Consider the following 23,711-nt stretch of genomic DNA (forward strand, 5'->3'; position numbering starts at 1 on the left):
TTTTCAAGTGATGACACTCTACATGTGATAATTGCTCTTTGTTATATAAAGATGGTTATTTTCATATTTCCAAATAAACAATCAAGTATTACATTCTATTAGACTAGCACTATAAAAGCCATTTTTCTTCAACAGTGTGTGGAAGGAAATCATTGACTGATTTCTTCTAAGTGATAGGAATACATTTTCTTAAAACTATACATGCTCAAACTTAACAGCTAATATTATTGTACCTGGGGACCTGGTTCACCACTTTCACCCTTAGCACCTGCTGCTCCAGGTCCACCCTTGATGAAAAAAGCAAAACATATTGTTTAAATATACAAAAACCTCTTTAAATGAGTAAATTAATTTCTATAAATTAATTACAGGAAGAAAAAAAAAACAACAAACAATCTATTCATTAGAAGGTATGACTTCACCATTTGAATCTGTAGATACACCATGATATATTACTGCCTAAACACTGGGCCTAACTGGGCCAAAAATCTACTACCAAAGAAAACTCCCATCCATTCAAATGGGATCAAATGTAGCAGTTTGTTCTGTATTAATATTTGAGAGCTAAATATGAGCACAGTAAGAACATATGAAATGCAAAAGTGCATCCACTGTAGAGAAGCCAGCAGAAATGAAAGCCACCTCTTTTTACCTTTATCAGTTTCTGTGCTGTACAGGAAGTAACAGTCACAGAGTTCAATCCTAAGACCACCATAGTCAATGAAAAATACCCTGTCTAATCTTGTCATGACCTTCAGTGATGCTCAAATTAAGTGATGCTGTGCATCTGGCCTGGAAGAAGTGGAAAACCTATATAACTGCATCTCTTTTCCATCATGAAATGACGATACAAATTTTCAGAGGAAGTTTTATTCACATAAACAGACCTAAGCCACATCTTCATCCAGGGCAAGATACTGTACATGGAACCTGGGGCAGAACTACTCAAAGTTTGTGTTTTCTTCACGGTGGTTTTACAAAAATAGATAAAACAAAACAAAAAATCTCAATGTTCTCACATAGAATACAGGCTCAGCAAAGGAACATACTGGAGTTTACTATTACAGGCAAAAGAATTTTGTTTTTCTAACCTCTGAAGCAGGTCATGACCAAATATATGTATTTAATACGAAACAAATACTGCAGTTCTTGGAAAACTGACAATCCTCCTATATTGACCTTAGTGACCATTCAAAGAAAGAAATTGTCTCATAGCTTGACTTAATGCTGAGTCTAGTATCCTGGAGTGGAAAGCTTCCTACTGACCTTGCAGTGTCCTAAGCAAATTGAAAATCAGATCCTGAGCTGGTACTGGCAGTGAAGAGAACAGTGGCTTCGGTAGGTGGTGACAGTCTGTTTGTGTTTCCCTGATATAAGCCCTGCTTTTAATTAACATAATTGATAACAGTATCTGCAGGCAGAAATGACATACTGCACGCTGTGTTCACTAAGAATGTGAACTCCAGACTCAGTCAAAGCTAGTTTGGGACTTTGATTGCTATGTCTGAGACCTATAATAACTGATACACTTTAAAATGGATCATACTGGCCACTAAATTAATTTTAAAAAAATATACTTCCTATTAAAACCAAAAGCTCCAACTATTTTATTCTTAAAGTAAGCCAGGCACACAAACACTTGACAGATAAAGAATCTGTAGTTTCTTCTGGAACTGTAGTCCAAAAATGCTGCCAGATCAAAGAGCTGGATTAATAGAGCCTCCTGGTGGCTTAGAAGCAAAACAACTATTAATATTGTTAATTTGTTGAACTTAGCCTACAGAAATTCATGAAAGCTTTTAAAATATGAAAACATGAGTATGAGGCCAGATTATGCCTTCACTAAAGGTATACAACCTACTGTCAATATTATTCCAGTCTTACAAATTAATTCCTTTCTTACAGCAGTTACATAGTTATTTTATCAGTATAGACTGAATGTTATCTTGCAGGTCTCTTGATTTAAATACACTTCTGGAAATAGTGTATTAGTTTGTTAAATAGACCCAGCATGTTTGACTATTTGCAAGCGTTGCATACCTAATCTCTATCAATCAGGAACTTGTGAGCCAAGATCTCTGCTTGGTAGCAACTATTTACTTTGGAAGAATTACTCTAGAAAAGAATTGCTCTTACGTAGTTTTGCTCAAAAATACAAGTCCAGTGATTTTGGTTATTTCAGTTTCTGGGGACCAAGTGAAAATTTACCTGAAAACAGTACATTTCACCTAGATAAACAGCCTGGTTTCATGTGACTGGCCAATTTGGAGCACAGCATAATCTGGAACAGACTTTTTTGATACTATATGAAGATGGGGCAAAGCACTCTCAAGCCAACTGAGAATACAACTTACAACAGTTTTAGTATCATGTAGCTTTTAAGAGTCACTGAAGAGAATGTTAAGCTGCTAGGATAAAGGAAGAACACAACCCAAAGTATTCCTTATACTTCCTCAAATATTCATTCAACAGTATGTAATTATTCTATGTCCCCCTGGGTTTCCTTTCTTAATAAAAGTAGTCACTGGAGGAAGTAGCACCAAGAGCCCCTGAGGCAACTTTCCAGTTGCATTGTGCTGCTATAATTATATGCAGGAGATGAACAGTAACCTGACCAGTACTTTCTGTTGGTAATAGTAGGATGTTATACTTATGTAAGTAATACAGCCTTCTGCTTTCAAACTAATGGACACTGTACATTCAGGAGAGTGAGGATGAGAGGCAAGAAAAGGAGACTGGAAAGGAAGGACTCAATTATTACTGCTCAGCTATGGGCTGTTGCTGAAACATCACATTAAAGAACAAAAGAAGTGCAAATGAAGGGAAAGAAACTGTATTTCTTACCCTACAGTATCACCACTAAGTTATGACCAAATCTCCTGCACAACTGTGATGAGTGGCAGGAAACTACTTTAGCGAAAACCGCTATTGCATTCTTACACAAAGAGAAAACCTGGTGGCCTCCAGCAGCTTCTGCTGCTGTTTTCTGTATATGCTGCTATAGTTGTGATTGGCATCTCTCTTTTCTTCACACAATAAACCAACAGGAACTTGCTTCATCTTGGTTACCCAGTGATTATTTGTTTTCTTTTCTCAATAGCACAACTGTATTCCTGTCTGTGTTTTACAAGTAGATGCATGCCTGATCTAATGAGACATGTTAACATTACTCTTTGTGTGCACCACCATAATGACAATATAAATAAAAATTACAGCAGATACAGATCAAAATTCAAGAGGCCAAATATTGGCCAATCTCATTGTGCCATCACAGCAGACAAAACAGCTCCCAAATTAAGTGCATCTTTCAAATATGGACGCTGTACCAACTGTAGAAAACAATTTCACTCTACATCAGAATATAAATACACTCACCTGGGTGAAACTTAGAAAAGATCAGTCTACAAAGCTTCTAATCTTGGCTGCATCATTTCTTATTTTGCATCATGGTACAAATGATTTATAATAGCTTTTTGAAAGATAGCAAATGCTAAATTACATCATTTAGTGGACTACTGAGTCTAGAAAGTATCCATTTCCTAAAAGAGGAAATTGCAATTGCAAGATGGATCTGGTGGTTTTGCCTTGCTGAGTTTCCTACCCGGTTTTATTCTTTCATTGTGAAGATTGTCTTTTAAAGTGTTTATAGGGATTACAGAGGCAAACCAATCTGCAGTCACAAAGTTGATTTGCATGTCAACAGAAAAGCTTATGTTCCGTGTGTAAACTTTGTATTTATACATAAACAAATACTCAGCTTTTTGAATATCCACAGAGCCATTTGCCAGATCATTTGGTATTAGCAGTCAAGCCAAAGTCAGGACTAAAGTGAAAATTGCTCATAGGAATGTCTCTTAAGAACTTTCCAGATTCAGCTTAAATAATGAGCAAAGATAATTCTCCACACTCTTGCTTTAGTAGCTTCTGTAGAGTTTCATATTTACTACAAGAAATTTATGAATAGTATTACTGAGATGACTGACTGCAGAGGGATATGTCATTAACTACATAAAATTATTAGTTTTGTAAATCCGCCAATGTGCTATATCCAAGCACCCCAAAATCTACGGTAAAAACTGATACAGTATTCAGGTTGCATTGCAGACCTTGAATAAGAGCACAAACTATGGCTTTAATTCTATCAGTTTCATTTGAAATAAAAATAGTATAAATACAGAGGTGTAGGCAAGGCCAGAATGAGATTCACTGACTTGAGTTACTGTGTTCTTAAACCTGTGCCCCTGTGTTGTTTACATACCACAGGACCTGGTCTTCCAGTGAGTCCCATGGGACCAGGTGGACCTCTCATAGCAATCTGAGGAAACAAACAGATCAAAACCACTGGTATCAAGAAAAAGCTGCCAGCCAGCATACAGATATTCTATTTTAATACTATTTCATAATGCATTAGCAAATAAACCCCCGTCATTGACTCAGTTTTCAATAAACATAACTACTGTGATGAGATAATTATTAAAACTCTTCACATCCTGCATGATACGAAGTGGATTATTTTTTTGGGGGACCTGTAGCCTTGTAACAGTTTCGTTTGCAGGCTCCTTATGCTCACCCTGGCTTGCTGAAGAATAGCTTGTGCTTGAGCTTCCTGAGCTGAGATTGTTGGACCCTTCTCACCATCTCCACCAAAGCGGAACTGCAAGTATCAAAACAAGAAAAGGATTCAGAATTTATCAAATTACAACCATACTTGTTCCGAGGCTACAACTGTGTAAACCAAAGACGAGCTCTCCGTTTTTAGTTCATTCCACTAACTTCAGAAGACTGCTGCACTGAGGCACTGGATCCAGCATGAATATTAAGTCATTGGTAATAGTTTAGAACTGAAATGCAAACATTTTCTTTATTTCATAGGATCTGGGGCTCCATTTTGCTTCAAAAAGAGGCTAAAATAGACTCTTCATTGTCTGCAAAACCTCATTAAAAATGAGGGGTTTATATTTATCAAAAGTAATTAATTCTCTGTACTTTGGTAGCTACCCACAGAAAAGTGCAGACTTCAATTTCAATACCTACACATGATGATAAAGAGCCATGCGTCCCACAAAAGGCGTCTCTCACATGTGACTTGGGGTCACATGTGCAAGACATTCAGCTACTGCTACGATAATTCCCCTGAGTAGCGGCATTTTCCCATCACCTAATTATTGGTAAGCAAATATTTCTGAGACTTTACTTACCTTGCTTTACTTCAAAAACTCTCTCCCTTCATTTACAGGTGGTTTATCAGTTCTCTGGGTTAGCAGTACACATCAGAGCTTCCACATAACACCAATACACTTATGAAAAATTAATTCCATGCGCGTAGTACTTTTCATACCACAAAGCTGCAAGATACTTTAACAGCTTTGTGCTTGCTCCTCACCTGCTGTAACAGATGGTGTTTTGCTTTGACTCTAGTGGGAGCAGAACTGGCTATGTGCATTTGTATTTCTATTCAAAGAATGCACTGACTCTTCAAAGAGGACACTGAAGTCCAGTGGAATATTTAAGATTTTCCAGGTCAAAGAGACTTGAAAGTATACGCCTGCTGGGAGTACACGTCCTGAATGCAACAGCAAACTCCTTGTTCAGGACATATAGTAGCAAATAATAGTTACTGTTGAAAATATACAGAGGATTTCAGTGAGTGTATTACATTCATGTAGATTCCAATCTGGCAGCCATGGAAGAGCTAAAGCATATTTTGTTTGAGGAATATAAGGTACCATATAACCTTCAAATGCTTACAGCATACATGAAAGCCTGTATCATCTCTCATTCAAAAGACAAAATCAGATGAGAAAATACCCATACATTTCTTGAAACACACTTCCTCCTTTTGGAGGCTGGCTACCCTGCAGTCATAATACTACTTACCGGCAACATTAACATGGTACCCGGAGGACCTGCTAAACCATCAGCACCAGGGAGACCAGGGCGGCCAGGCGGACCCTGAGGACAAAGGATGAGACCAAAAAGACAGCTACATAAGATGAAGTTTTTGAGTCACACTTGTATTCATGACACACTTACAGAATCATAGAATGGTTTGGGTTGGAAGTAACCTTTAAGATCTAGTTCCACCTCTGCCATGGGCAGGGACACCTCACACTAGAGCAGGTTGCTCCAAGCCCGTGTGTCCAACCTAGCCTTGAACACTGCCAGGGATGGGGCAGCCACAGCTTCTCTGGGCACCCTGTCCCAGCGCCTCAGCACCCTCACAGGGAAAAACTTCTTCCTAACGTCTAATCTAAGTCTGCTCTCCTTTATTCAATTCCCCTTTATCCTATCCCTACACACCTGTGTAAAAAGTCTTTCTCCAGATTTCTTGTAGACCCCATTTAGGCTCTGGAAACCACTCTATCGTCTTCCCAGAGCCTTCTGTTCTCCAGTCTGAACAAGCCCAAGTCTCTCAGCTCGTCTTCATAGCAGAGCTGCTCCAGCCCTCCACCATCTTCGTGGCCTCCTCTGGACTCATTCCAACAACCTCTCACCCTTTTTATGTTGGGGGTCCCATAGCTGGACACAGGACTGCAGGGTGTGGGGGGGGTACCATGAGAGCAGAGGGGAAGAATCCCTTCCCTTGACCTGCACCCCAGGATACAGTTGACTTCCTGGTCTGCAAGCATTAAATTGCCAGGTCATGCTGAGCTTCTTATCTCACAACACCCCCAAGTCCTTCTCCTCAGCACTGCTCTCAATCCAGTCTCCTCCCAGCCTGTACTTGTTTAATTAATATTATTATAATATAAATCAACACATAACATAAGTTGACATAAAATATAAAACAATATGTTACAATATGTTAAAATATAATGTGTTATGGTATATATTATATATAATATAAATATATTGTAAATGTGAGTATAAATATATAATATAGATATTTCTCACAGCAATTTGTATGCTGAAGTTTTACTAGTTTTGCAAAAAAAACCTTAGGTACCATAAAATAATTTCCTACTAATAACACAGTAAAGATAAATCTTAGATTGAGAATTACTAGAAATTCAGATGTAAAATATTGAATAAACTGGTTTAATTGTTAAAAAGAACCATTACATATGCAGGCAATTTGAATTAAGTTTTAAAAATAGAAAAATAATTAAATGCACTTGCAAGGCACCCTTTACTCTGAACCATTACTCAGAACCTTTACTCTGACCTGCAGTGACTTGATGCCATAGGATTATGAGTCTTTGTGAAGATCAGAATTGAAAGATTAGATCAGAAGATGAAGATTAGATTAGTTTTTCAATTTCTTCTTCCATTGCACCATTTTATCTGAGTGAAATTCATCCCTACAATAAGTAAAAGTGAGACTACTTATGGTCCTCTCCAGAAGGCCTTGTTCCTTCATTTTTCAATTGTCTTATATCCATTATTAGGATTAGAATGATACAATGATTTAGTCCAAAAGCTGAAGCACCATAGGCAACTACAAAAAGTGGTGGATTTCTCAACTAGTTTTTCTGTGCTTAAAAAACACTCTCAATTATTCTAGGTATTCATATGTGATTTTTAAAATTAAGAAATACACTTTTCTTGAGCAGTAATTTTCTCAGAATATCACTTTTTAAAATTTTTTATCTAAGATGGAAAAGTAGTCAGAATAGTTATAGCAAGAACTAGAATATTTTTTCATATACACTGATTATTGTTTAAATAAAACAATAGACCTGCCCACATATGTTTAAAACATAATGCAAGACATCTTTTCACATTAGGATGGAATCTGATGGCAGAATCTGTTTGTAGAAATCTGTTCTCATGCGTTTGGTAACTTGTTTCTACAATTACTTATTTCTGAAATGTGTCCCTTTTTTATATAAAACATGAAGTCTGTTCCGTAAGCACATGATATGTTTAGTCAAGAATTTCCTTGTGATGAATTCAGTAAGCAGTTATTTTAAAAACTGAGTAGTATCAGCAGTTATGCCATTACAATGTATTAAAATTCCCATTTTACAAGCTTAAATTCTAAAATACGTTTAGTAATCTACAGGAAGGCACTATGAAAGAAGTATGGATGCTGACATTATTAAGGTGAAGCACTGCTGGGATTTTAACATTAATTCATTCAGCGAAGTTAACAGCATCTTCTCAACATCTACTATGCACAGATACAGCATGAACACATACTTGTCAGTATACTATCACTCATAAAATTCAGGAAAGTTTTTTTGGTAACATGTTTTCCTCAAATAAATATATTTAGGCTGTTTCAAAATTGTGTTAGTTGTGGCAGTAAGAAAAGGTTTGTGAGAACATGTACAACTAAAATAATAGCTTATATTTCAATTATACTCATGACTGAATAAGGCTCTCATGTGGTACGTTATTTAATATGGCCAATACATTCTGCCTAGATCTTCTAAATGTTATTTATTTCTTTCAGTATTTCCATGTGTTTTTTGATTCTGCAGAGCTTGTTTTTCTCTGCATCTCTACATGTTATAGCTCATTTAAATCCATATGAAATGCTTGCACTTATTGCTTTATTATATTTTTAAAAAATTTACATCAAAGCAGAGAAATATAGACAAATGGGTACTTAACTTTTTCCATGTATTTACAGTACATATTTCTACCACTAAGAAAATATTTGTCCAGATTCCCAGTTGATTTGCTCAGCTGATTAAATCAGCCTCGGTTCTACTTGAATTTCTTAGCCTATGTTTATATATTTCAGATCAGGATCAAACCCACTTAATCTTGTAGCAATTAGTGCGATACATACCATGAATACACAGGACAATCTGTTTGTTGACTTACCCTTTCACCAGGGTCACCTGGAGGACCAACAGGACCTTGCAGACCTGGGGGACCTGTTAGACCCTATGGAAAATTAATAACATTATTATGCTGAATTCTTGCAGCATTTTTGAACTATTCTTTCTCTGGAAAGTTATGTTGAGCATGTGTTTGTGTAAAATAATTTATCAGTCAGCATACTTTTCTACCTTAGAAAGAATTGTAGTCAACATGTAAAAGTTTGCTTTTCATATGCTCTCAGCTTGTAGCAGGCTGTCACTGAAAATGCTGGAGATGACCCTTTTTCACTCCTGTCCAAAAATGCTAAGTCAAATATGATGCCATTTGGGAATTATAGTAAGACCAATATTAATTGTGTTAACTTATGAATACCAAACCGCAGTGGATAAATCAAATTCAATAAATGAAAATTGTGGTTAATCTACTCACAGCAGGTCCTCTTGGTCCCGGTGGTCCTTCAATGAGCATACCCTAGGCAGGGGGATAAAACAAGATACTAAATTTGTCATGTCTTGGAGAAAGCTATAAAACATCTTTTAATGCTGCTAAAGCATGTGAATAACTCTGGTAATTTCTACGCTGTGGGTCTTATAGCATCTCCTAGTTCCTTTTTTTGGGTGCAGATGCTACTTCAAATTCCAGGTCATGGTAAGACCTATGAATATATGACCCTCACTTGTACTTGGCTTTCCATAGGAAAGAAGACTGGACAAAGAAGCTGGAAGCCAGCTGTAGTGAACTCCAACATTTTTGGAGATTTGCAGTGGAGACCTCTTCAGTATTATGGTTGTAACCTAAACGTATCTTGCAATGGGTTAAAAAAGCTGTCATTTTATGAGCTAACACACTGAGCTTCTTCACAGATCATGACTTAGAGTAAAACACCTTATTTGAAAGCAGTCCCTGAAAATATTAGAAGAGTAAACCAGACTGGCATTCAACTTCTGCCAGATATATTTTTACATAAACTATGTCCTTTTTTAAACTCAGTTACATTTTAGTTTTCACCCATCAAACATAATGCTACAGTATAACTTTGTCCTACTGAAAAGGCCACTTAGTTACTATACTATGAGATGAGAAAAATTCTGTAAGCTACTGATCCATTACTGTGCTTATGACCAAGTTGTAACCTCTGAATAAATTATTTAATTAAACTTTTAGCAGTTTGATTGCACCAGCACAGGTTAAACATACAAGTGTTTATTTAACTTCTCAGAGGGACTTCCTTGCCTGCACTGAAATCTGTAGCTGGAATCTATCTCTGTAGGTTTGCCCAAACTGTAGTTACTAAATGGCCTGAAGAGCAAATCTATGCTCTGTTTTCCTCTGCACAAGAAGATTCTCCTTGGTTTAAGTAACATGTGTTAGTCCTTTGTGTAGCCAAAAGACAAGGATGAACAGGCTACTGTCTGTACCACTTTTACACCTACCACCCTGTAGCTGATTGTTTCAGAGAATGTGGATAAGGTTACTGCCATCCTATAATGAACAACAGGGTTTGATACTGATGTATCAACAGTGTACATAGTTATATAGTGCTAAAGAAAAACTCACCCATGTCTGTACTTACAGGTTCAATCACAGCTGGTTCGCCCTTTTGGCCTTTTTCTCCATAAGCCCCATGTCCAGTCACCTGAGATGTGAAAACAGCACCAAAAATTAAGTAAGTAGAAGGTCCAAGGACCTGGTAAAACAAAGATCTGCAGCTACCTGTAACTGAAAGCTAAAGCTGGAACTGATCTGTGCCATGAAAAATACATCACAGGCACAAACCACGTAAATAAAAATATTTAATACACAAGAAGCAGAAAATGCAAAACCTGCATGTGTACTTTTCAAATTATTAGACACTGGCAGTTTGTGTTTGATGAATTAGATGCAGTAGCTTCCATCCCATGGTTTGAATTCAGACTTTGGAGTTAGAATTTAGAACTTCAGTGTGCAAGTCACCGAGTTATTTCTTTGCTTATTTGAATGGACATATCCTTGGCAATTTATAATGATTCTTCACAGCTTTCTCAGTTAAGCAACCCTAAAGTAAGCTAGGAAAAAAAGATCCTTTAGTCCCATATGGCCAGTACCCTTTGAGCTCCTAATTTCTTTCATTAAAACATTCAAAACATTTTAATTAGTCTGTGAAGAGTATGTGACTTTATGGCATAAATGGGAAAGTGGCCTTGTAAACATTAAATATTTCATGGATAGCTAGTTATGCCTCCTAACGACATGAATTAGCATCAACTGCAAAATCCTTTTAGGGTCAGCCCCATGGAAGTTTTGGTTTCCGGATTAAGATAACAGAAGTACTTAAAACAGTAGGTCAATAACACATGGTAATGGCAAAACGCAGACAGATTCAAGTTTCATACAGAGAAAAAGGAACTAATTTCTTTTTCAAGCCATAACTATTTTTATTTGGAAGTAACTCTCTTGATTGCTGACATACCCACTAGACATCAAATTCAGCACTGATCAGATGAAAAATTGAAACACTTTCTTTTTATTTCAGTACAGTGATTCCACATTTCCACTAAATAGCTGGGGATTTGAAAATATTAGGGATAATATTACAGTATTCCAATATGAAATATTCTGCAAAGAAAAAACAGAGATTCATGGCTTATGCATTTCGTATTGATTTATAAAGGCACGGATCACACTCACACCTTTATAAATCAATATAAACAATGCAACAGTTTATAAAAATCAAGTAGCAAGAGGTAGAGATAATTATGTTTTCTTATATTAATGAGAATTACTTGTAAAAAATTACATGACGTCTCCATCTTCGGAAATATTGCCTCTTTTTTCAAAGCTTCTGGGTACTGCCAGGTACTGACTACTTTTTGTCTTGCCTTTTTCATCAGAGGTAGAACTTCACTTGCTCTAAATATATTCATATGTAAAAGGAAAATTATATGGTATCTCTGGTTCAGCAGATGAGAATTGTAATGAAGCTGGCACAGGTCAGAGCCTGTGTTTTAATTCAAGCTCCCAGACTCCTTCAGTTTTGTAGCAAGGCATTTCAAGTTGAAATTTGCACCAGGGAATAGAGTCTACAAAGTAATCTGCTTAATGCAGATACAAATGGTGCCTTATGAGCTTCTTGCTTTGTAGATAATCTGACCTTTTCTGTGTCATTCTGCCATAGTGTCCCCAACTAAGCCAGAAGGAAAACAGTAAGCTTGTATCACATTGTATAGATAAGGCTCATTTAAAAATACAATAACCCTAACAGGTCTTAGAAAGCACTGAAAAATGAAATAGAGAAGTATGGGTTTCAAGGTTGGCAGAGAAAAGCAACCTCACAGCATCTGCAGTTATTACTTGGATCCTTTGTAAACTGAAGTTTTACATTCATGAGGAGAAAATAAAGACTGAGCAAACACCACAAACAAAATTCTTATTTCCTACTATATTCAAGGCCTTCCCAATTAAAAATCCAAATGGGAATAAATTTTGCTTCGAGTCTCAGTCATATTAGTTTTCTTTGCAGCTTCCACAGTCCAGGATACTGGAAAACAAGGATCTTGGTGCAACTAAAGTAAAATGAAAGCCTTGCTGTTAAGTCTGTGATTAAATAAGACTGAGAGAGAGAGCTATAAAAGACAAAAAAAGAGCATGAGTCATAGGATCCACCATGTCATCTTATCTTCCTTTATATATACTAAGCTGTTAAATCACTCCTTCAACGTCATAAACCTGTCACCATTGACTAAGCATATTTTCATGAAAGGGTTCAGATCTACACCTTCCCATTCATGACTTTTTAACTTGGGAAGTAGCAGAAGCCATAGGATTCTAGACATCTATATGCATTTCAACTTCTTTGGGTAATCATGTAAACCCATTAATTACAGTACTTGCATCTGCATTAGAATTTATGTTCTTTCCAGCTTTAGCTCTAGTTGAGCAAGATTTTTTAAAATGATCATTTTATCATTTACTTTTGAAATTCCACCTTGTCTTTCCTTTCCCTCCCATCTTCACCCTCCCTTACTCCCTTCAGCAAAAGAGAGAAAAACCTCACATTTAATACAAGTAGAAATATCAGGATTACTAAAACAAGAGGATGGGTTTGACCCAAATCTTATGAAAAGTGAGATTATATCTACTGTGTACAAGGAGCTCTGGATTAGGGTCTATACATTTCAGAAACTGTATAACTATGAAAGAATCGCTACATTAAATTAAGCTGCATTATGCCTCCAATCAACTTACACTTGTTTCTGTGATATCAGTCTCTGCAGGAACACCTGGACCAAACTCCTCATTAGTGGAATCAGTTGGTTTCTCTTCATATTCTTTATATTCATAAAAATCATATTCGCCTAAATCTCCATCTACCAGCAGATCAGATTCACTGAGGTCTACTCCTCTGCTTCCATATTCATTTTTTTTATCATAATCCTCTCCAGTTATGTACTCTTCGGCAAACACTTCTTCAACAGGCTTTTGCTATTCACACCAGTGCAAAGATTTGGGAATAGGAGGAATATGTGGGTTATTGTTAGTAAAGCAATGTAAGCATATGCTGATCCACCATGATGACTTGTCAAAAGAAGAAAGAACAGTAGAACTACAGCATATTGTCTTTTAATTAGAGTCTGAAGGAATGGAAGTCCAGACTTTCAGAGTAATTAAAAGATATTTAAAATCTTTGTACCACTGTAAAAGTGGTACAAAGAAGTAATGCTTTCATATGCTTTTTTTTTCACCATTTCCAAAACCACTGAATTCAATATATACAGTACACTATATGTACTGCTTGCTGAATGTTACTTCAGTGTCAAATATAGCTGTATTTCCCTGCTTGGTTTCACACTTACAAGGATTCATGAATAAACACACGCACTACAATGAGTGACTAACTTCAGACCAGTAACAATTTACAAGAATACAAACATCACTTTAGTTAAGCCCAGGCCTCTTCATTATTTTGTGTCTATAAATACCAATGCTGAGCTACACGTTTCAACTTCTTTTCTCTTTTTACTGATTTTGCAGTTTATTTATCACTCAGAGTTCATGTCTATCATGGTAATTTCTATATTTTTTTGTCCAAGTCAAATTCCACCAGCAAACCTCAGATTAATTTTAACATTTCTGAAATCTAAGCTTTCAAGTATGTAAACTGTCAAACCAAGCAACTAACTTACAAGCATCAAAGCAGTTTAAAAGAATTGCTATATTTGAGATGTACAAAAACATTTGTGAATAAAAAAAGAGGATTGCTTTATTTTGTTACAGAGGTCTCTTGAAAGCATGATTTTGAAAGAAATCAAAGTTCAGATATTGTTAATATGAATATGAGATGATCTAAATATTATGATCTAAAAATAAATATACTAAGATGCTAATCAACATCCAGAAATAATCCAAAATAATTAAAAATATTTTGATCTAATCAGGACATTGAAATACATTGCTACTAAATTAGAAGGCCAGACTAATTAACAGCTGCCTTATTCCAGCAGCTACAGGACTATGCCTTTTGCCTTACAGCTAGAGTCAGTGCAGATCTGGAATAATTCTAAGCCAAATTTTGCCTTTCAGCAGAATTGCTCTTGCTACAGACACCTTTTAGCGCTTTGGATCTACCCCATTTCAGCTGTTGTACAATTGGCCTATAACTGCCCAATAAAGAGCATGATTTGAATATTCCTCTATCAATCAACTTGTGAGAAGAAAATGTGATCTAACACAAGAACAGTTTACAGCAGAATAAGGAAAATATACCTCAATTCACCTTCACCTTCCAAGATACATAGGAGGAAAAACAAAAAGAAATGGGGACTCGTTTTCTCCTTTCAAATGTTCAGGGAGCAGTTTTGTACATCTTTTAAGCAAATTATCTTCATTTTAAAGGAAAATGTAAAAAAAAGAAAAAAAAAGGAAAATATTTCTTATAATCAGCCACCATTTTTTCTAAAACTAGCCTTAATTAATATGCATACATATTAATCAATGCTGGTGTAGTAATCTTAGCAAAATAAAGTTTAGGCTTGTAACTGTGGCTTTCTAAAAATGTGGTTTCTAATGTAAGTCAAACTAATAATTTCAACTTTTTTAACAGTTCAAAATACAACATTTCATTTGAATAGAACCTCAGTGAAAAATAATTTGGTTTTGTTATCTGAAGATGAGGCCCTTGGTGCCACAGTTTAGTGGTGTTTTGGCAGTGCTGGGGGAATGGTTGGACTTCATGATCTTAAAGGTCTTTTCCAATCTGGTTGATTCTATGATCCTATGAAGAATTTATTAAAGAAAGAAGATCTATGAAGAACTATTAAAAGGAAATGATGGCTCCTGACTCAACTTCAATATGCTGCTATGGTTGCAGCTTTTCTTCGTCTTGTGTTAGGCTTGTTTTACGCTGCATTTTAAGAATCACAGGAAAAATGAGAAACTTCACTTCTTATTAGATAAGGAGGAGGACAATATCTAGTATTTAACCTAGTTATACTAGACATAGCTCCATTCATATTCACACTGAACACACATACGCAACAGCCCTGCGTTCCCACAGCATATATCACTGAATGATTTCCAGAATCATGAACTGTACACAGTCTAAAGATTCAGCAGATCTCTACAGAATTAGCAGGAGTTCTGCTCAAGAAAACAGTAGGTTCTGAAAGTAGGCTTAGAAAGCATAAAGTTGCATTAGCTGCTGTTGCAGACATTTACATTCACACAGATGGACATTCACCCTTTTAAAATAGGTTTGTGGAGTTTTTTTAATCACTGTTACCTGGCAGGCAAGTATTTTTGCCTATGATTTTCTCAAGAATCCTTATTACCTCATTTCCTTCAGTAGCTCTGGAGGGAGCTTCTGTCTGTGGCCCATAGTCATTTTCAGCTATGCTATACTCTTGAAATCCATCCACAACATTTGCCTAGTATAAAAAAAAAAAAAGTACATTATTAAAAAAAGTGCTGTAGGAAAAATTCCAGAGTTATCACTTTTATTCAGGTTATAGTATTAGCAGACGTATTCATCTAATGGGGTTAGGTATTTTTCTTATTATTAGAGATCTTCCAGTCTTGGCCTTGGAAAGATCTTTATTCTTAGCTACCTTTACCCCTAGTTTGCCTTTTGTTGCTGCTTGATAACTTTTCTTCTTCTTGGATGCATATTTATCAGATTTTTTGGTTGTGGCCTTTTGAGGTTTGTCCTTTGAGCTAGTGGCCACTGTCCTCTTCTTCTTTTTGACCTTGGCTTTCTTTTTCTGTAAACATTATGAAAGATGGAATGGGAAAACATAAATAAAATGGAAGGAAAATTGAGAAAGCATGAATGAAAAAAGGGTAACCAAATGTGAGATGAATGCTGTCAGCTGTGAGACCTTCCATCTCTAACTGAAAGCAAATGTTACAGCTCCAGAGTAAAGAAATGAGTGAAAGGAAAACATTAAGCTTATATAAAGAAGACACAAATTGACAAACCATGTGGTAGGGGACAGCTGGACACCACACAACAAACAGATCAGATTCTGTTACCTCTGTTTGCGCTACTGTGTCTTCGAACACTGGGGGTCCCTCTGTTACAGAATCAGTTTCTTTATAATCTGCATCCCCATACTCATAGTCATATTCGATAAAATCTTCTGGTGTATACTACATTGCAAATGGAAAAATATCAGGCATTCCCATGTTAGTGGTAGAAAACTAGATTAGCAATACTGGAAAGCATCTTAACCTTTACTTAGGAGTAAAGCTTAAGAAAATTAAGGTAGTATGAATAATTCAATATAGTTATCCATTTGGAGGAAAAAATACTATTTCTTATTTCTTTCAAAGCACAATACAAAAGTAGTAAAAAAAAGCAAGTAGTAGTGCCAGGAAAAAAATCCATTTTATTGGACTGCACAGAAGAATCAACTATAATATGGATTCCTGGGAGCACCAACTGATCTTTGTGAAATCATATACTGATTTAATATTTAAATTGTGAACAATGGCTGTTTTCACTTAGAATCTTTTACCCGGGTTTTTTCAGGTGACCATGGAGTGGAGACATGCTAATATCTGACATGAACAGGGTAGGTAATTTCAGATACAGGAAAGAGGGCACAACTCACAAATAACCATGGCTATCCTCCTCTTGTTTGCTGGAGAGTTCTCAAAACCTTGGCAGTTCCACGGGCACACATTGCCTAAGCAAATGCTTCAACTGGTATAATTCCATATAAAGGTCAGATCTGCAGCTGTTGTAAATTGCTCCGTTATCTCTGTATCTACAGTAACTAGTATCAAATGCAGATTTGGCCCACAAGGCTTTTACAAGAGAAAATGAGTCTAGAATTGGCTTGTGTGATATTGTGAACACGATCTAGGGAGCCAGGAACTCCTGAGCTGTCATCTTGGCTGTGCAGTGAAGATACTGCTCTGGATATTATGTGCACCAAGTACTGCTCATCACTGAGAAGAACGGGTAGCTTTAACCTGTCTTACCACTCCTGTTACACTTGAAGCTACAGGAACCAGCTGCTTCTGTAAATTAAAGCAGTCTCATGGCTGCTACCAATTCTCTTTACATCCCCAGGGAACCAAAGGAAGGTGGAATTACGGACAGAATCTGGCCAGACATCTGCTTTCCCTTGTTTAGGAAGAAATATTCTAATGTGCTTTGTGAGCTAGCCATTTCTGAAATCTCTCCTGTTACAAGTCAGCATTGTTGTCGTTGAAATGAAGACAATATGTTTGTTTCATTAGCTTACTGACAGTGTTAGTACTTTACACTTCTAAATGACTCTGACGATTCATAGAAGTCATAAATATTATCAACATCATAAGAGGCTGACATTTGACAAGAAATTATAAATGAGTTTAAAACAGATCTCAATATCCCAAACTACTTTCTATCACGTGACCAAATTACTGGTTTAACCATTTTCTCTGACAAAGCCTTCTGATACAGTTCTTGTACTTATGATTCTAGTGCACGGGAAACATGGAGAAGTAAATTTCCTCAGGAAGTACGAGGCTAACACAGAAAGGCCTTAATCACTTAAAAGTCCCTTTACATGGGTTTCTGTTACTTCACTCCTGTAACTCCGCAGAGTCTCACTACGACCAACAGCTTTTCTTAAAAAGAAGACACAGAGGTTTTTAAGAAGTCAGATGCTTTATGTTTGGTTGTCATTTCGATTACTTCTTCACCCATGCATATATAACTTGGTTACTCATGAGATTCAATGAACATGTAGAAAAGGATGTAACATAATTTTGGTACTTGTCCAAAACTATATTGCACATTAATAAGAGAACATCAAACTACACTTAAATAACAAAACGTTTATCATCTTAGGTGTAGAATATCCTCTCTGTGAAGTACATCATATCTGTGCTTTATATCTGCCTGCTATATAAACAATGCTTTGATTTCATCAGTGGTATCACTGGCATTACAGAAATAAGTTGATTCTATTTATACCTTTCAAAACCAGCAGCATTTTAGACTTAAACCTGGTAAGTAGTATGTGATTATTCTCTCCCAGTTCAGTAAATCAGCTTCAGCCCTAATCCCAATGAAGTCAATGAAACATCTTTGACTTTTAAATAGTATACAGGGCCTCATTGGTAGCAATGATACATTTTTACAGACGTGTAAATGTATAAAAACATTTTTTCCTGTTTGTGCGGTTCTGGAAATACAACTCAGTGCCTTTCATTGTTTTTAATGGAGTATGTCACTGACATCCAAAAATGAAAACACTGTGACAGGTTTCTAGACCGTAAGAAGCCACATAAAGGAAGTAAAAAAAAGAGATAATCTCATGGATAAAAACAGCCCTTTTGAAATAGTTACAGAATAGCACTGAAAGTGCTTTATTTTCTTTGAAATTATAAAAATCTGTGTAAATGGTGGAAGACACCTCTTCAAATTCAGTCATTCCACCCTACCAGTGACAATCCGTTACATACTTCTAAATGCTTCCTCAGACAAACAACATGAATCAAACACTCTGCCATGTAATCTTTATTGGTGCCACAACAATACACACTACCAATGTTAAATATAATCCAGTATCTTGAGGGGTAAGCACAGGAACATCTTTGAGAAAATTAATATTTCATGAGCTGGATTTAAATTTAAATATAGAATCACAGAATCACAGAATGGTTTGGGTTGGAAGGGACCTTCACAGCTCATCTGGTCCAACCTCCTGCAATGAACAGGGACATCTTCAACTAGAGCAGGTTGCCCAGAACCACATCCAGCTTTGCCTTGAGTGTCTCTAGTGATGGTGCATCCACCACCTCCCTGGGCAACTTGTGCTACCTTCACTGTAAAGATTTTTTTCCTCACATCCAGCCTATATCCCCCTCTTTTAGTTTAAACCCCTCACCCTGTTGCAATAGGCCCTGCTGAAAAGTCTCTCCCCATCTTTCTTATAGATCCTTTTTAAGAACTGAAAGACCACAATAAGGTCTCCCCAGAGTCTTCTCTTCTACAGGCTGAACAACCCCAACTCTCCCAGCCTTTCCTCATATGAGAGGTGCTCCATCCATCTGATCATTTTTGTGGCCCTCAAAGAGTTGAGAAGCAGAATCCCCTCTCTCAACCTGCTGGCTACACTCCTCTGGATGCAGCCCAAGATAGGACTGGCCTCCCTAGGGTGCAAGCGCAGACTGGACAGGGTCATATCCAATTTTTCACCCACCAGTACCCCCAAATCCTTCTCCTCAGGGATATTCTCAATCTCCCTCCATCCCCCAGCCTGTATTGATACTGGGGGCTTTGCCTGACCCTCATGAGGAACACTGCACTTGACCCTGTTGAACTCATGAGTTTCACATGGGCTCCCTCTCAAGCCTGTCCAAGTCCCTCTGGATGGCATCCTGTCCCTCAGGTGTGTCACCTGCACCACTGTGATGTTAGGAGTTTGGTTTATTAACTTCCAGACACATAGATTTCCTTTTAGTAAGCATTGTAGACCTACCATTGTAGACCTAGAATTTAGTAAGCATTCATTCCAGCATTCATTTTGACCAATTGGTAATTCAAATATAACTGTGTAGCTCAGTATTATAACTGCTTTTCAAATGTGACTAATAAAATTACAACAGTGGGTTACAAAAATTTCTTCAAAGGCCATAAAGTAAACAGAAATGTTGACTGGAAAAAAAAAAGAAGAGAAAGAAGAGGAGAGAGGAGGGAGGGGAGGGAGGGGAGGGGAGGGGGGGGAGGGGAGGGGAGGGGAGGGGAGGGGAGGGGAGGGGAGGGGAGGGGAGGGGAGGGGAGGGGAGGGGAGGGGAGAGGAGAGGAGAGGAGAGGAGAGGAGAGGAGAGGAGAGGAGAGGAGAGGAGAGGAGGGAGAGGAGAGGAGAGGAGGAGAGGAGAGGAGAGGAGAGGAGAGGAGAGGAGAGGAGAGGAGAGGAGAGGAGAGGAGAGGAGAGGAGAGGAGAGGAGAGGAGAGGAGAGGAGAGGAGAGGAGAGGAGAGGAGAGGAGAGGAGAGGAGAGGAGAGGAGAGGAGAGGAGAGAGAGGAGAGGAGAGGAGAGGAGAGGAGAGGAGAGGAGAGGAGAGGAGAGGAGAGGAGAGGAGAGGAGAGAGGAGAGAGGAGAGGAGAGGAGAGGAGAGGAGAGGAGAGGAGAGGAGAGGAGAGGAGAGAAAAAAAGGGAAGGGAAGGGAAGGGAAGGGAAGGGAAGGGAAGGGAAGGGAAGGGAAGGGAAGGGAAGGGAAGGGAAGGGAAGGGAAGGGAAGGGAAGGGAAGGGAAGGGAAGGGAAGGGAAGGGAAGGGAAGGGAAGGGAAGGGAAGGGAAAAGAAAAGAAAAGAAAAGAAAAGAAAAGAAAAGAAAAGAAAAGAAAAGAAAAGAAAAGAAAAGAAAAGAAAAGAAAAGAAAAGAAAAGAAAAGAAAAGAAAAGAAAAGAGAAAAGAGAATAAAAGAAAAAGAAAAGGAGGAAAGGAAAAATATCTGCGCCAAGTATCTTAATATTAAAAAAGAAAGTGGTGAATAAATTGATATTTATACTAAGATCTGCCAGAGGAGTCATTTGGAGAGCCAGACATTTATGAATGAGAACTAGAAATCATTCATACAAAAAAGCATGAGAATGTGGAGAGATCTACTGCATCATGCATAACCACACAGAAAATACTTTACTTCTGGGTATTGTGCTGCAGTCAGTTCTTGTAAAGAACATTTACATATGTAAAATATTACCATACAAACAGTGCTACATTTGGGTTGCAATGATATGCAGCACACAGACAAAAAGAACAGGAATGGACAGTAAGAGAGGAATGCCAGTTTTCATGCTGGAATCCGACTACTGCCAAGCAAGTGAAGATCTTCACCATGGACTCCTTTTTAAGAGTACCAGAGGGGCATTATGGAAATTCTTGAACCTACAAGGTTTACTAGGACATGTGGCCACCATGCTGAAACCATACTAAAAGAGTTTCTAATTGCCAATAGCTTGTAGTCCGCCTAGTACAAAAGTGGCAATATGCAGTAGCCCTAAACTTCCTGCATAGAAAGACATTAGTCTTAGCAATCCTTCCTTTCCACGTGTTTTTTGCTGAAAGGCCAGCAACTCTAGTCTTTCACAACAGCCAATAAACAGAGAGAATATGTTTTGTGCTGTACTGCACAGGTCCTGTTGCAATTAGTGAAATATAGATGCAAATCTTCCAGGTGTATTTCCTGAGGCAAAATCTGTCCAGATGGAGCAATGTATCTCTGCACCCCTAATTGGTCTATAGGTGAACTTGAGAAATACAATTTACTCCACAGCATAATTTTATCAACTCAATCTGATAAAGGCTATTCCTGTTTCTTAAGATGAGTCAATGGGACTGGTGAAGGGCTGACCAGTTAAACAAGGACTAAATTTATAAACTCCAGGAACAGATTTAATGGAGTGAATCATTATTCCCATTGGGCTTTAGTCACCTGTGGTGAAGCCTGCGTCTCAGGCTTATGCTGCCATTAATAGTCAAGACTGGATATTTGCCACACATCCTTTCTTTTTCTGGAGCTACATAACTACAGGGTCACCTTTATCAGGTTATGAGATACATCAGCATGACACACTCATTTTGAGGCCTCAACAAACCTTCAGAAGTGTGTCTTCACATCTCAATGTTAACATTTTTGAGCGCAAAACCCATCTCAGACCTTGCTATTAGCTCACAGAAGTAGGGGGGTTCACAGAAATCTACTGTGGTTGCACTGCTAATCAGAGGGAAGAGAATAAGTAGACTCCTGAAAATATAGCAGAAAGCATCTAGAATTTCAAAATTACTTAAGGCAAATGGAAAAGTATCTTCTGCCACTTTCTGAATTTAGTCAAGACTAGTAACTAGCAAGAAATCAAAGCAGGAAATGAAAGCAAGTATGACACGGATGAAGAGTTTATTGAAGAAAGCATCATTTGTTTTGTTAGCTCTATACCCAATGAAGCTAAATACTGGCCAGGAATGCAGCCAGAGAATCAAGAAGCTGGAATGGGATTTAAAGGGACATTCAGCTTGTTGATCATCCTCATGATCCTTTTATGGGTACAGCAGCCAAGCACAAAATATACCTACCACAGCTGTGCAGCACTACTTCAATCCTGCTCAAGAGATCTGTCTATGGAAGCTTACCTAAACCCTCATGCTGCTAGATAATGATGGTTACAGATCTGAAACAACAGAGATGAGAGTCACAAAGTGGTCATAGTAATAGCAAAATATATACAGCTCTATTAACTTTCCCAGTGATTTTGCATGAATATCAAAAAGACTGACTCAAAATTATGTCTTCAATTTGGACAACAGCTGGAACTTGATGAGAGATTTCAACTAAGGGCCATCAGGGAACACGTACTTCAAATGCGATGCAATTTTCTGTTGTTATTCTTCCTTCGCTTGTAAGACCACCAATAGTTACAGAACAGCCCATTCTTGTAATGGAAATTGCATATGACTGTTTTCTTAGAAATGAAAGAAGAATAAAACCTGCTGTTTCTTGATGGGACAAAATCTTTCCACTATGACCTCATGCTTTCTTTACCAGAGTGATTATATTACACTACCAGATCATCATGCAATTCCAATTAAAGAGATGAACTGTTTTCTTCATCAGATGAATTTTAGAAGCAGAAGATCAGCAGCATGCAAAGTCTACTTCAACTTTGGAATGACTTAAATATTCTGGAGTCAGCCTTACTTTGAAAACAAATTCTTCTACTATGCATACTCTAAAAAATCTATTCCACCCCCCCAAGATGTAGATTTTAGCAAGTTTTGCTTTACCTTTCCAAATTGCAAGGAACTAATAATCCAAATCCTAAACTAAGGAATTGTCATAAGATCAATTTTTCCATTGCCTGAAGATTATGCTAAATCATCTAGCTAGCTAAAGAGGCAAAGATGACTTTGAAACACACTAGGCACACTAACACTTCACAAAGCACAATAAAATACAAATGAGAGTTCTAAAAATCAGATGCAGTAATATAAATAAATGTTAGTAGATGTCTTTCTTAAGGCAGAAGGAAAGTTAAAACATCTAAAAGATGGCCTCTTCTTATATTGCTCATAGAAGTAATAAAAGCAGAGAACAAAATCTTCAGTTTCCAAAGACAGCCTCTATCAAAAGGAGAACAAGACACTTAAGGTTCTTTCTCATATTAATTGCGTAAAGAAAAAGTCTATGCAAAGACAAAGAGAGCTTAGAAGCTCTCTATTTTTAACACCTGCTGAGTTAGCTAACTGCAGTTCTAAATATGACATGTTTAGAACGTATAAACATGAAAATAATTATCTTTCTGTATTCTTCAGAAAACTTGTCTTTCTGATCAGTCAAACATCTGAAAGGACACTAAATTAAGATGGGCTGAAAGGATGCCTGAAGCCTCCAAATCAACATATTCAGGGAACATCTGCACCTTTACTTTACCAAGTTTGTTTCATTAAAGGCAAACATTTAATGTCTT

At 37.3% G+C, this 23,711-nt stretch overlaps 1 protein-coding gene across 7 annotated transcripts in view; it reads right to left on the reverse strand.

Annotated features, from left to right (window-relative positions):
- The window catches only part of COL11A1 (collagen type XI alpha 1 chain), a 156,263-nt gene that overhangs the window by 88,161 nt on the left and 44,391 nt on the right, over nt 1–23,711 (reverse strand). Inside the window, exons 6-16 of one of the 7 annotated variants that reach the window (XM_062606098.1) lie at nt 16,282–16,398; nt 15,864–16,010; nt 15,582–15,677; nt 13,000–13,236; nt 10,349–10,411; nt 9,205–9,246; nt 8,776–8,838; nt 5,878–5,952; nt 4,571–4,654; nt 4,259–4,315; nt 234–287 (exon numbers count right to left, since the gene is read on the reverse strand). In XM_062606098.1, the coding sequence (XP_062462082.1) occupies nt 234–287; nt 4,259–4,315; nt 4,571–4,654; nt 5,878–5,952; nt 8,776–8,838; nt 9,205–9,246; nt 10,349–10,411; nt 13,000–13,236; nt 15,582–15,677; nt 15,864–16,010; nt 16,282–16,398 (1,035 nt within the window). Of the gene's footprint in view, nt 1–233; nt 288–4,258; nt 4,316–4,570; nt 4,655–5,877; nt 5,953–8,775; nt 8,839–9,204; nt 9,247–10,348; nt 10,412–12,999; nt 13,237–15,581; nt 15,678–15,857; nt 16,011–16,281; nt 16,399–23,711 lie in introns of all 7 variants that reach the window. The other 6 variants (XM_062606097.1, XM_062606099.1, XM_062606101.1 and 3 more) reach the window with 6 other exon arrangements.

This window comes from Pezoporus occidentalis, unplaced genomic scaffold, assembly GCF_034315485.1.
Source record: "Pezoporus occidentalis ecotype Australia unplaced genomic scaffold, CSIRO_AGI_Poc_V1 ctg94, whole genome shotgun sequence".
Lineage (NCBI taxonomy): Eukaryota > Metazoa > Chordata > Aves > Psittaciformes > Psittacidae > Pezoporus > Pezoporus occidentalis.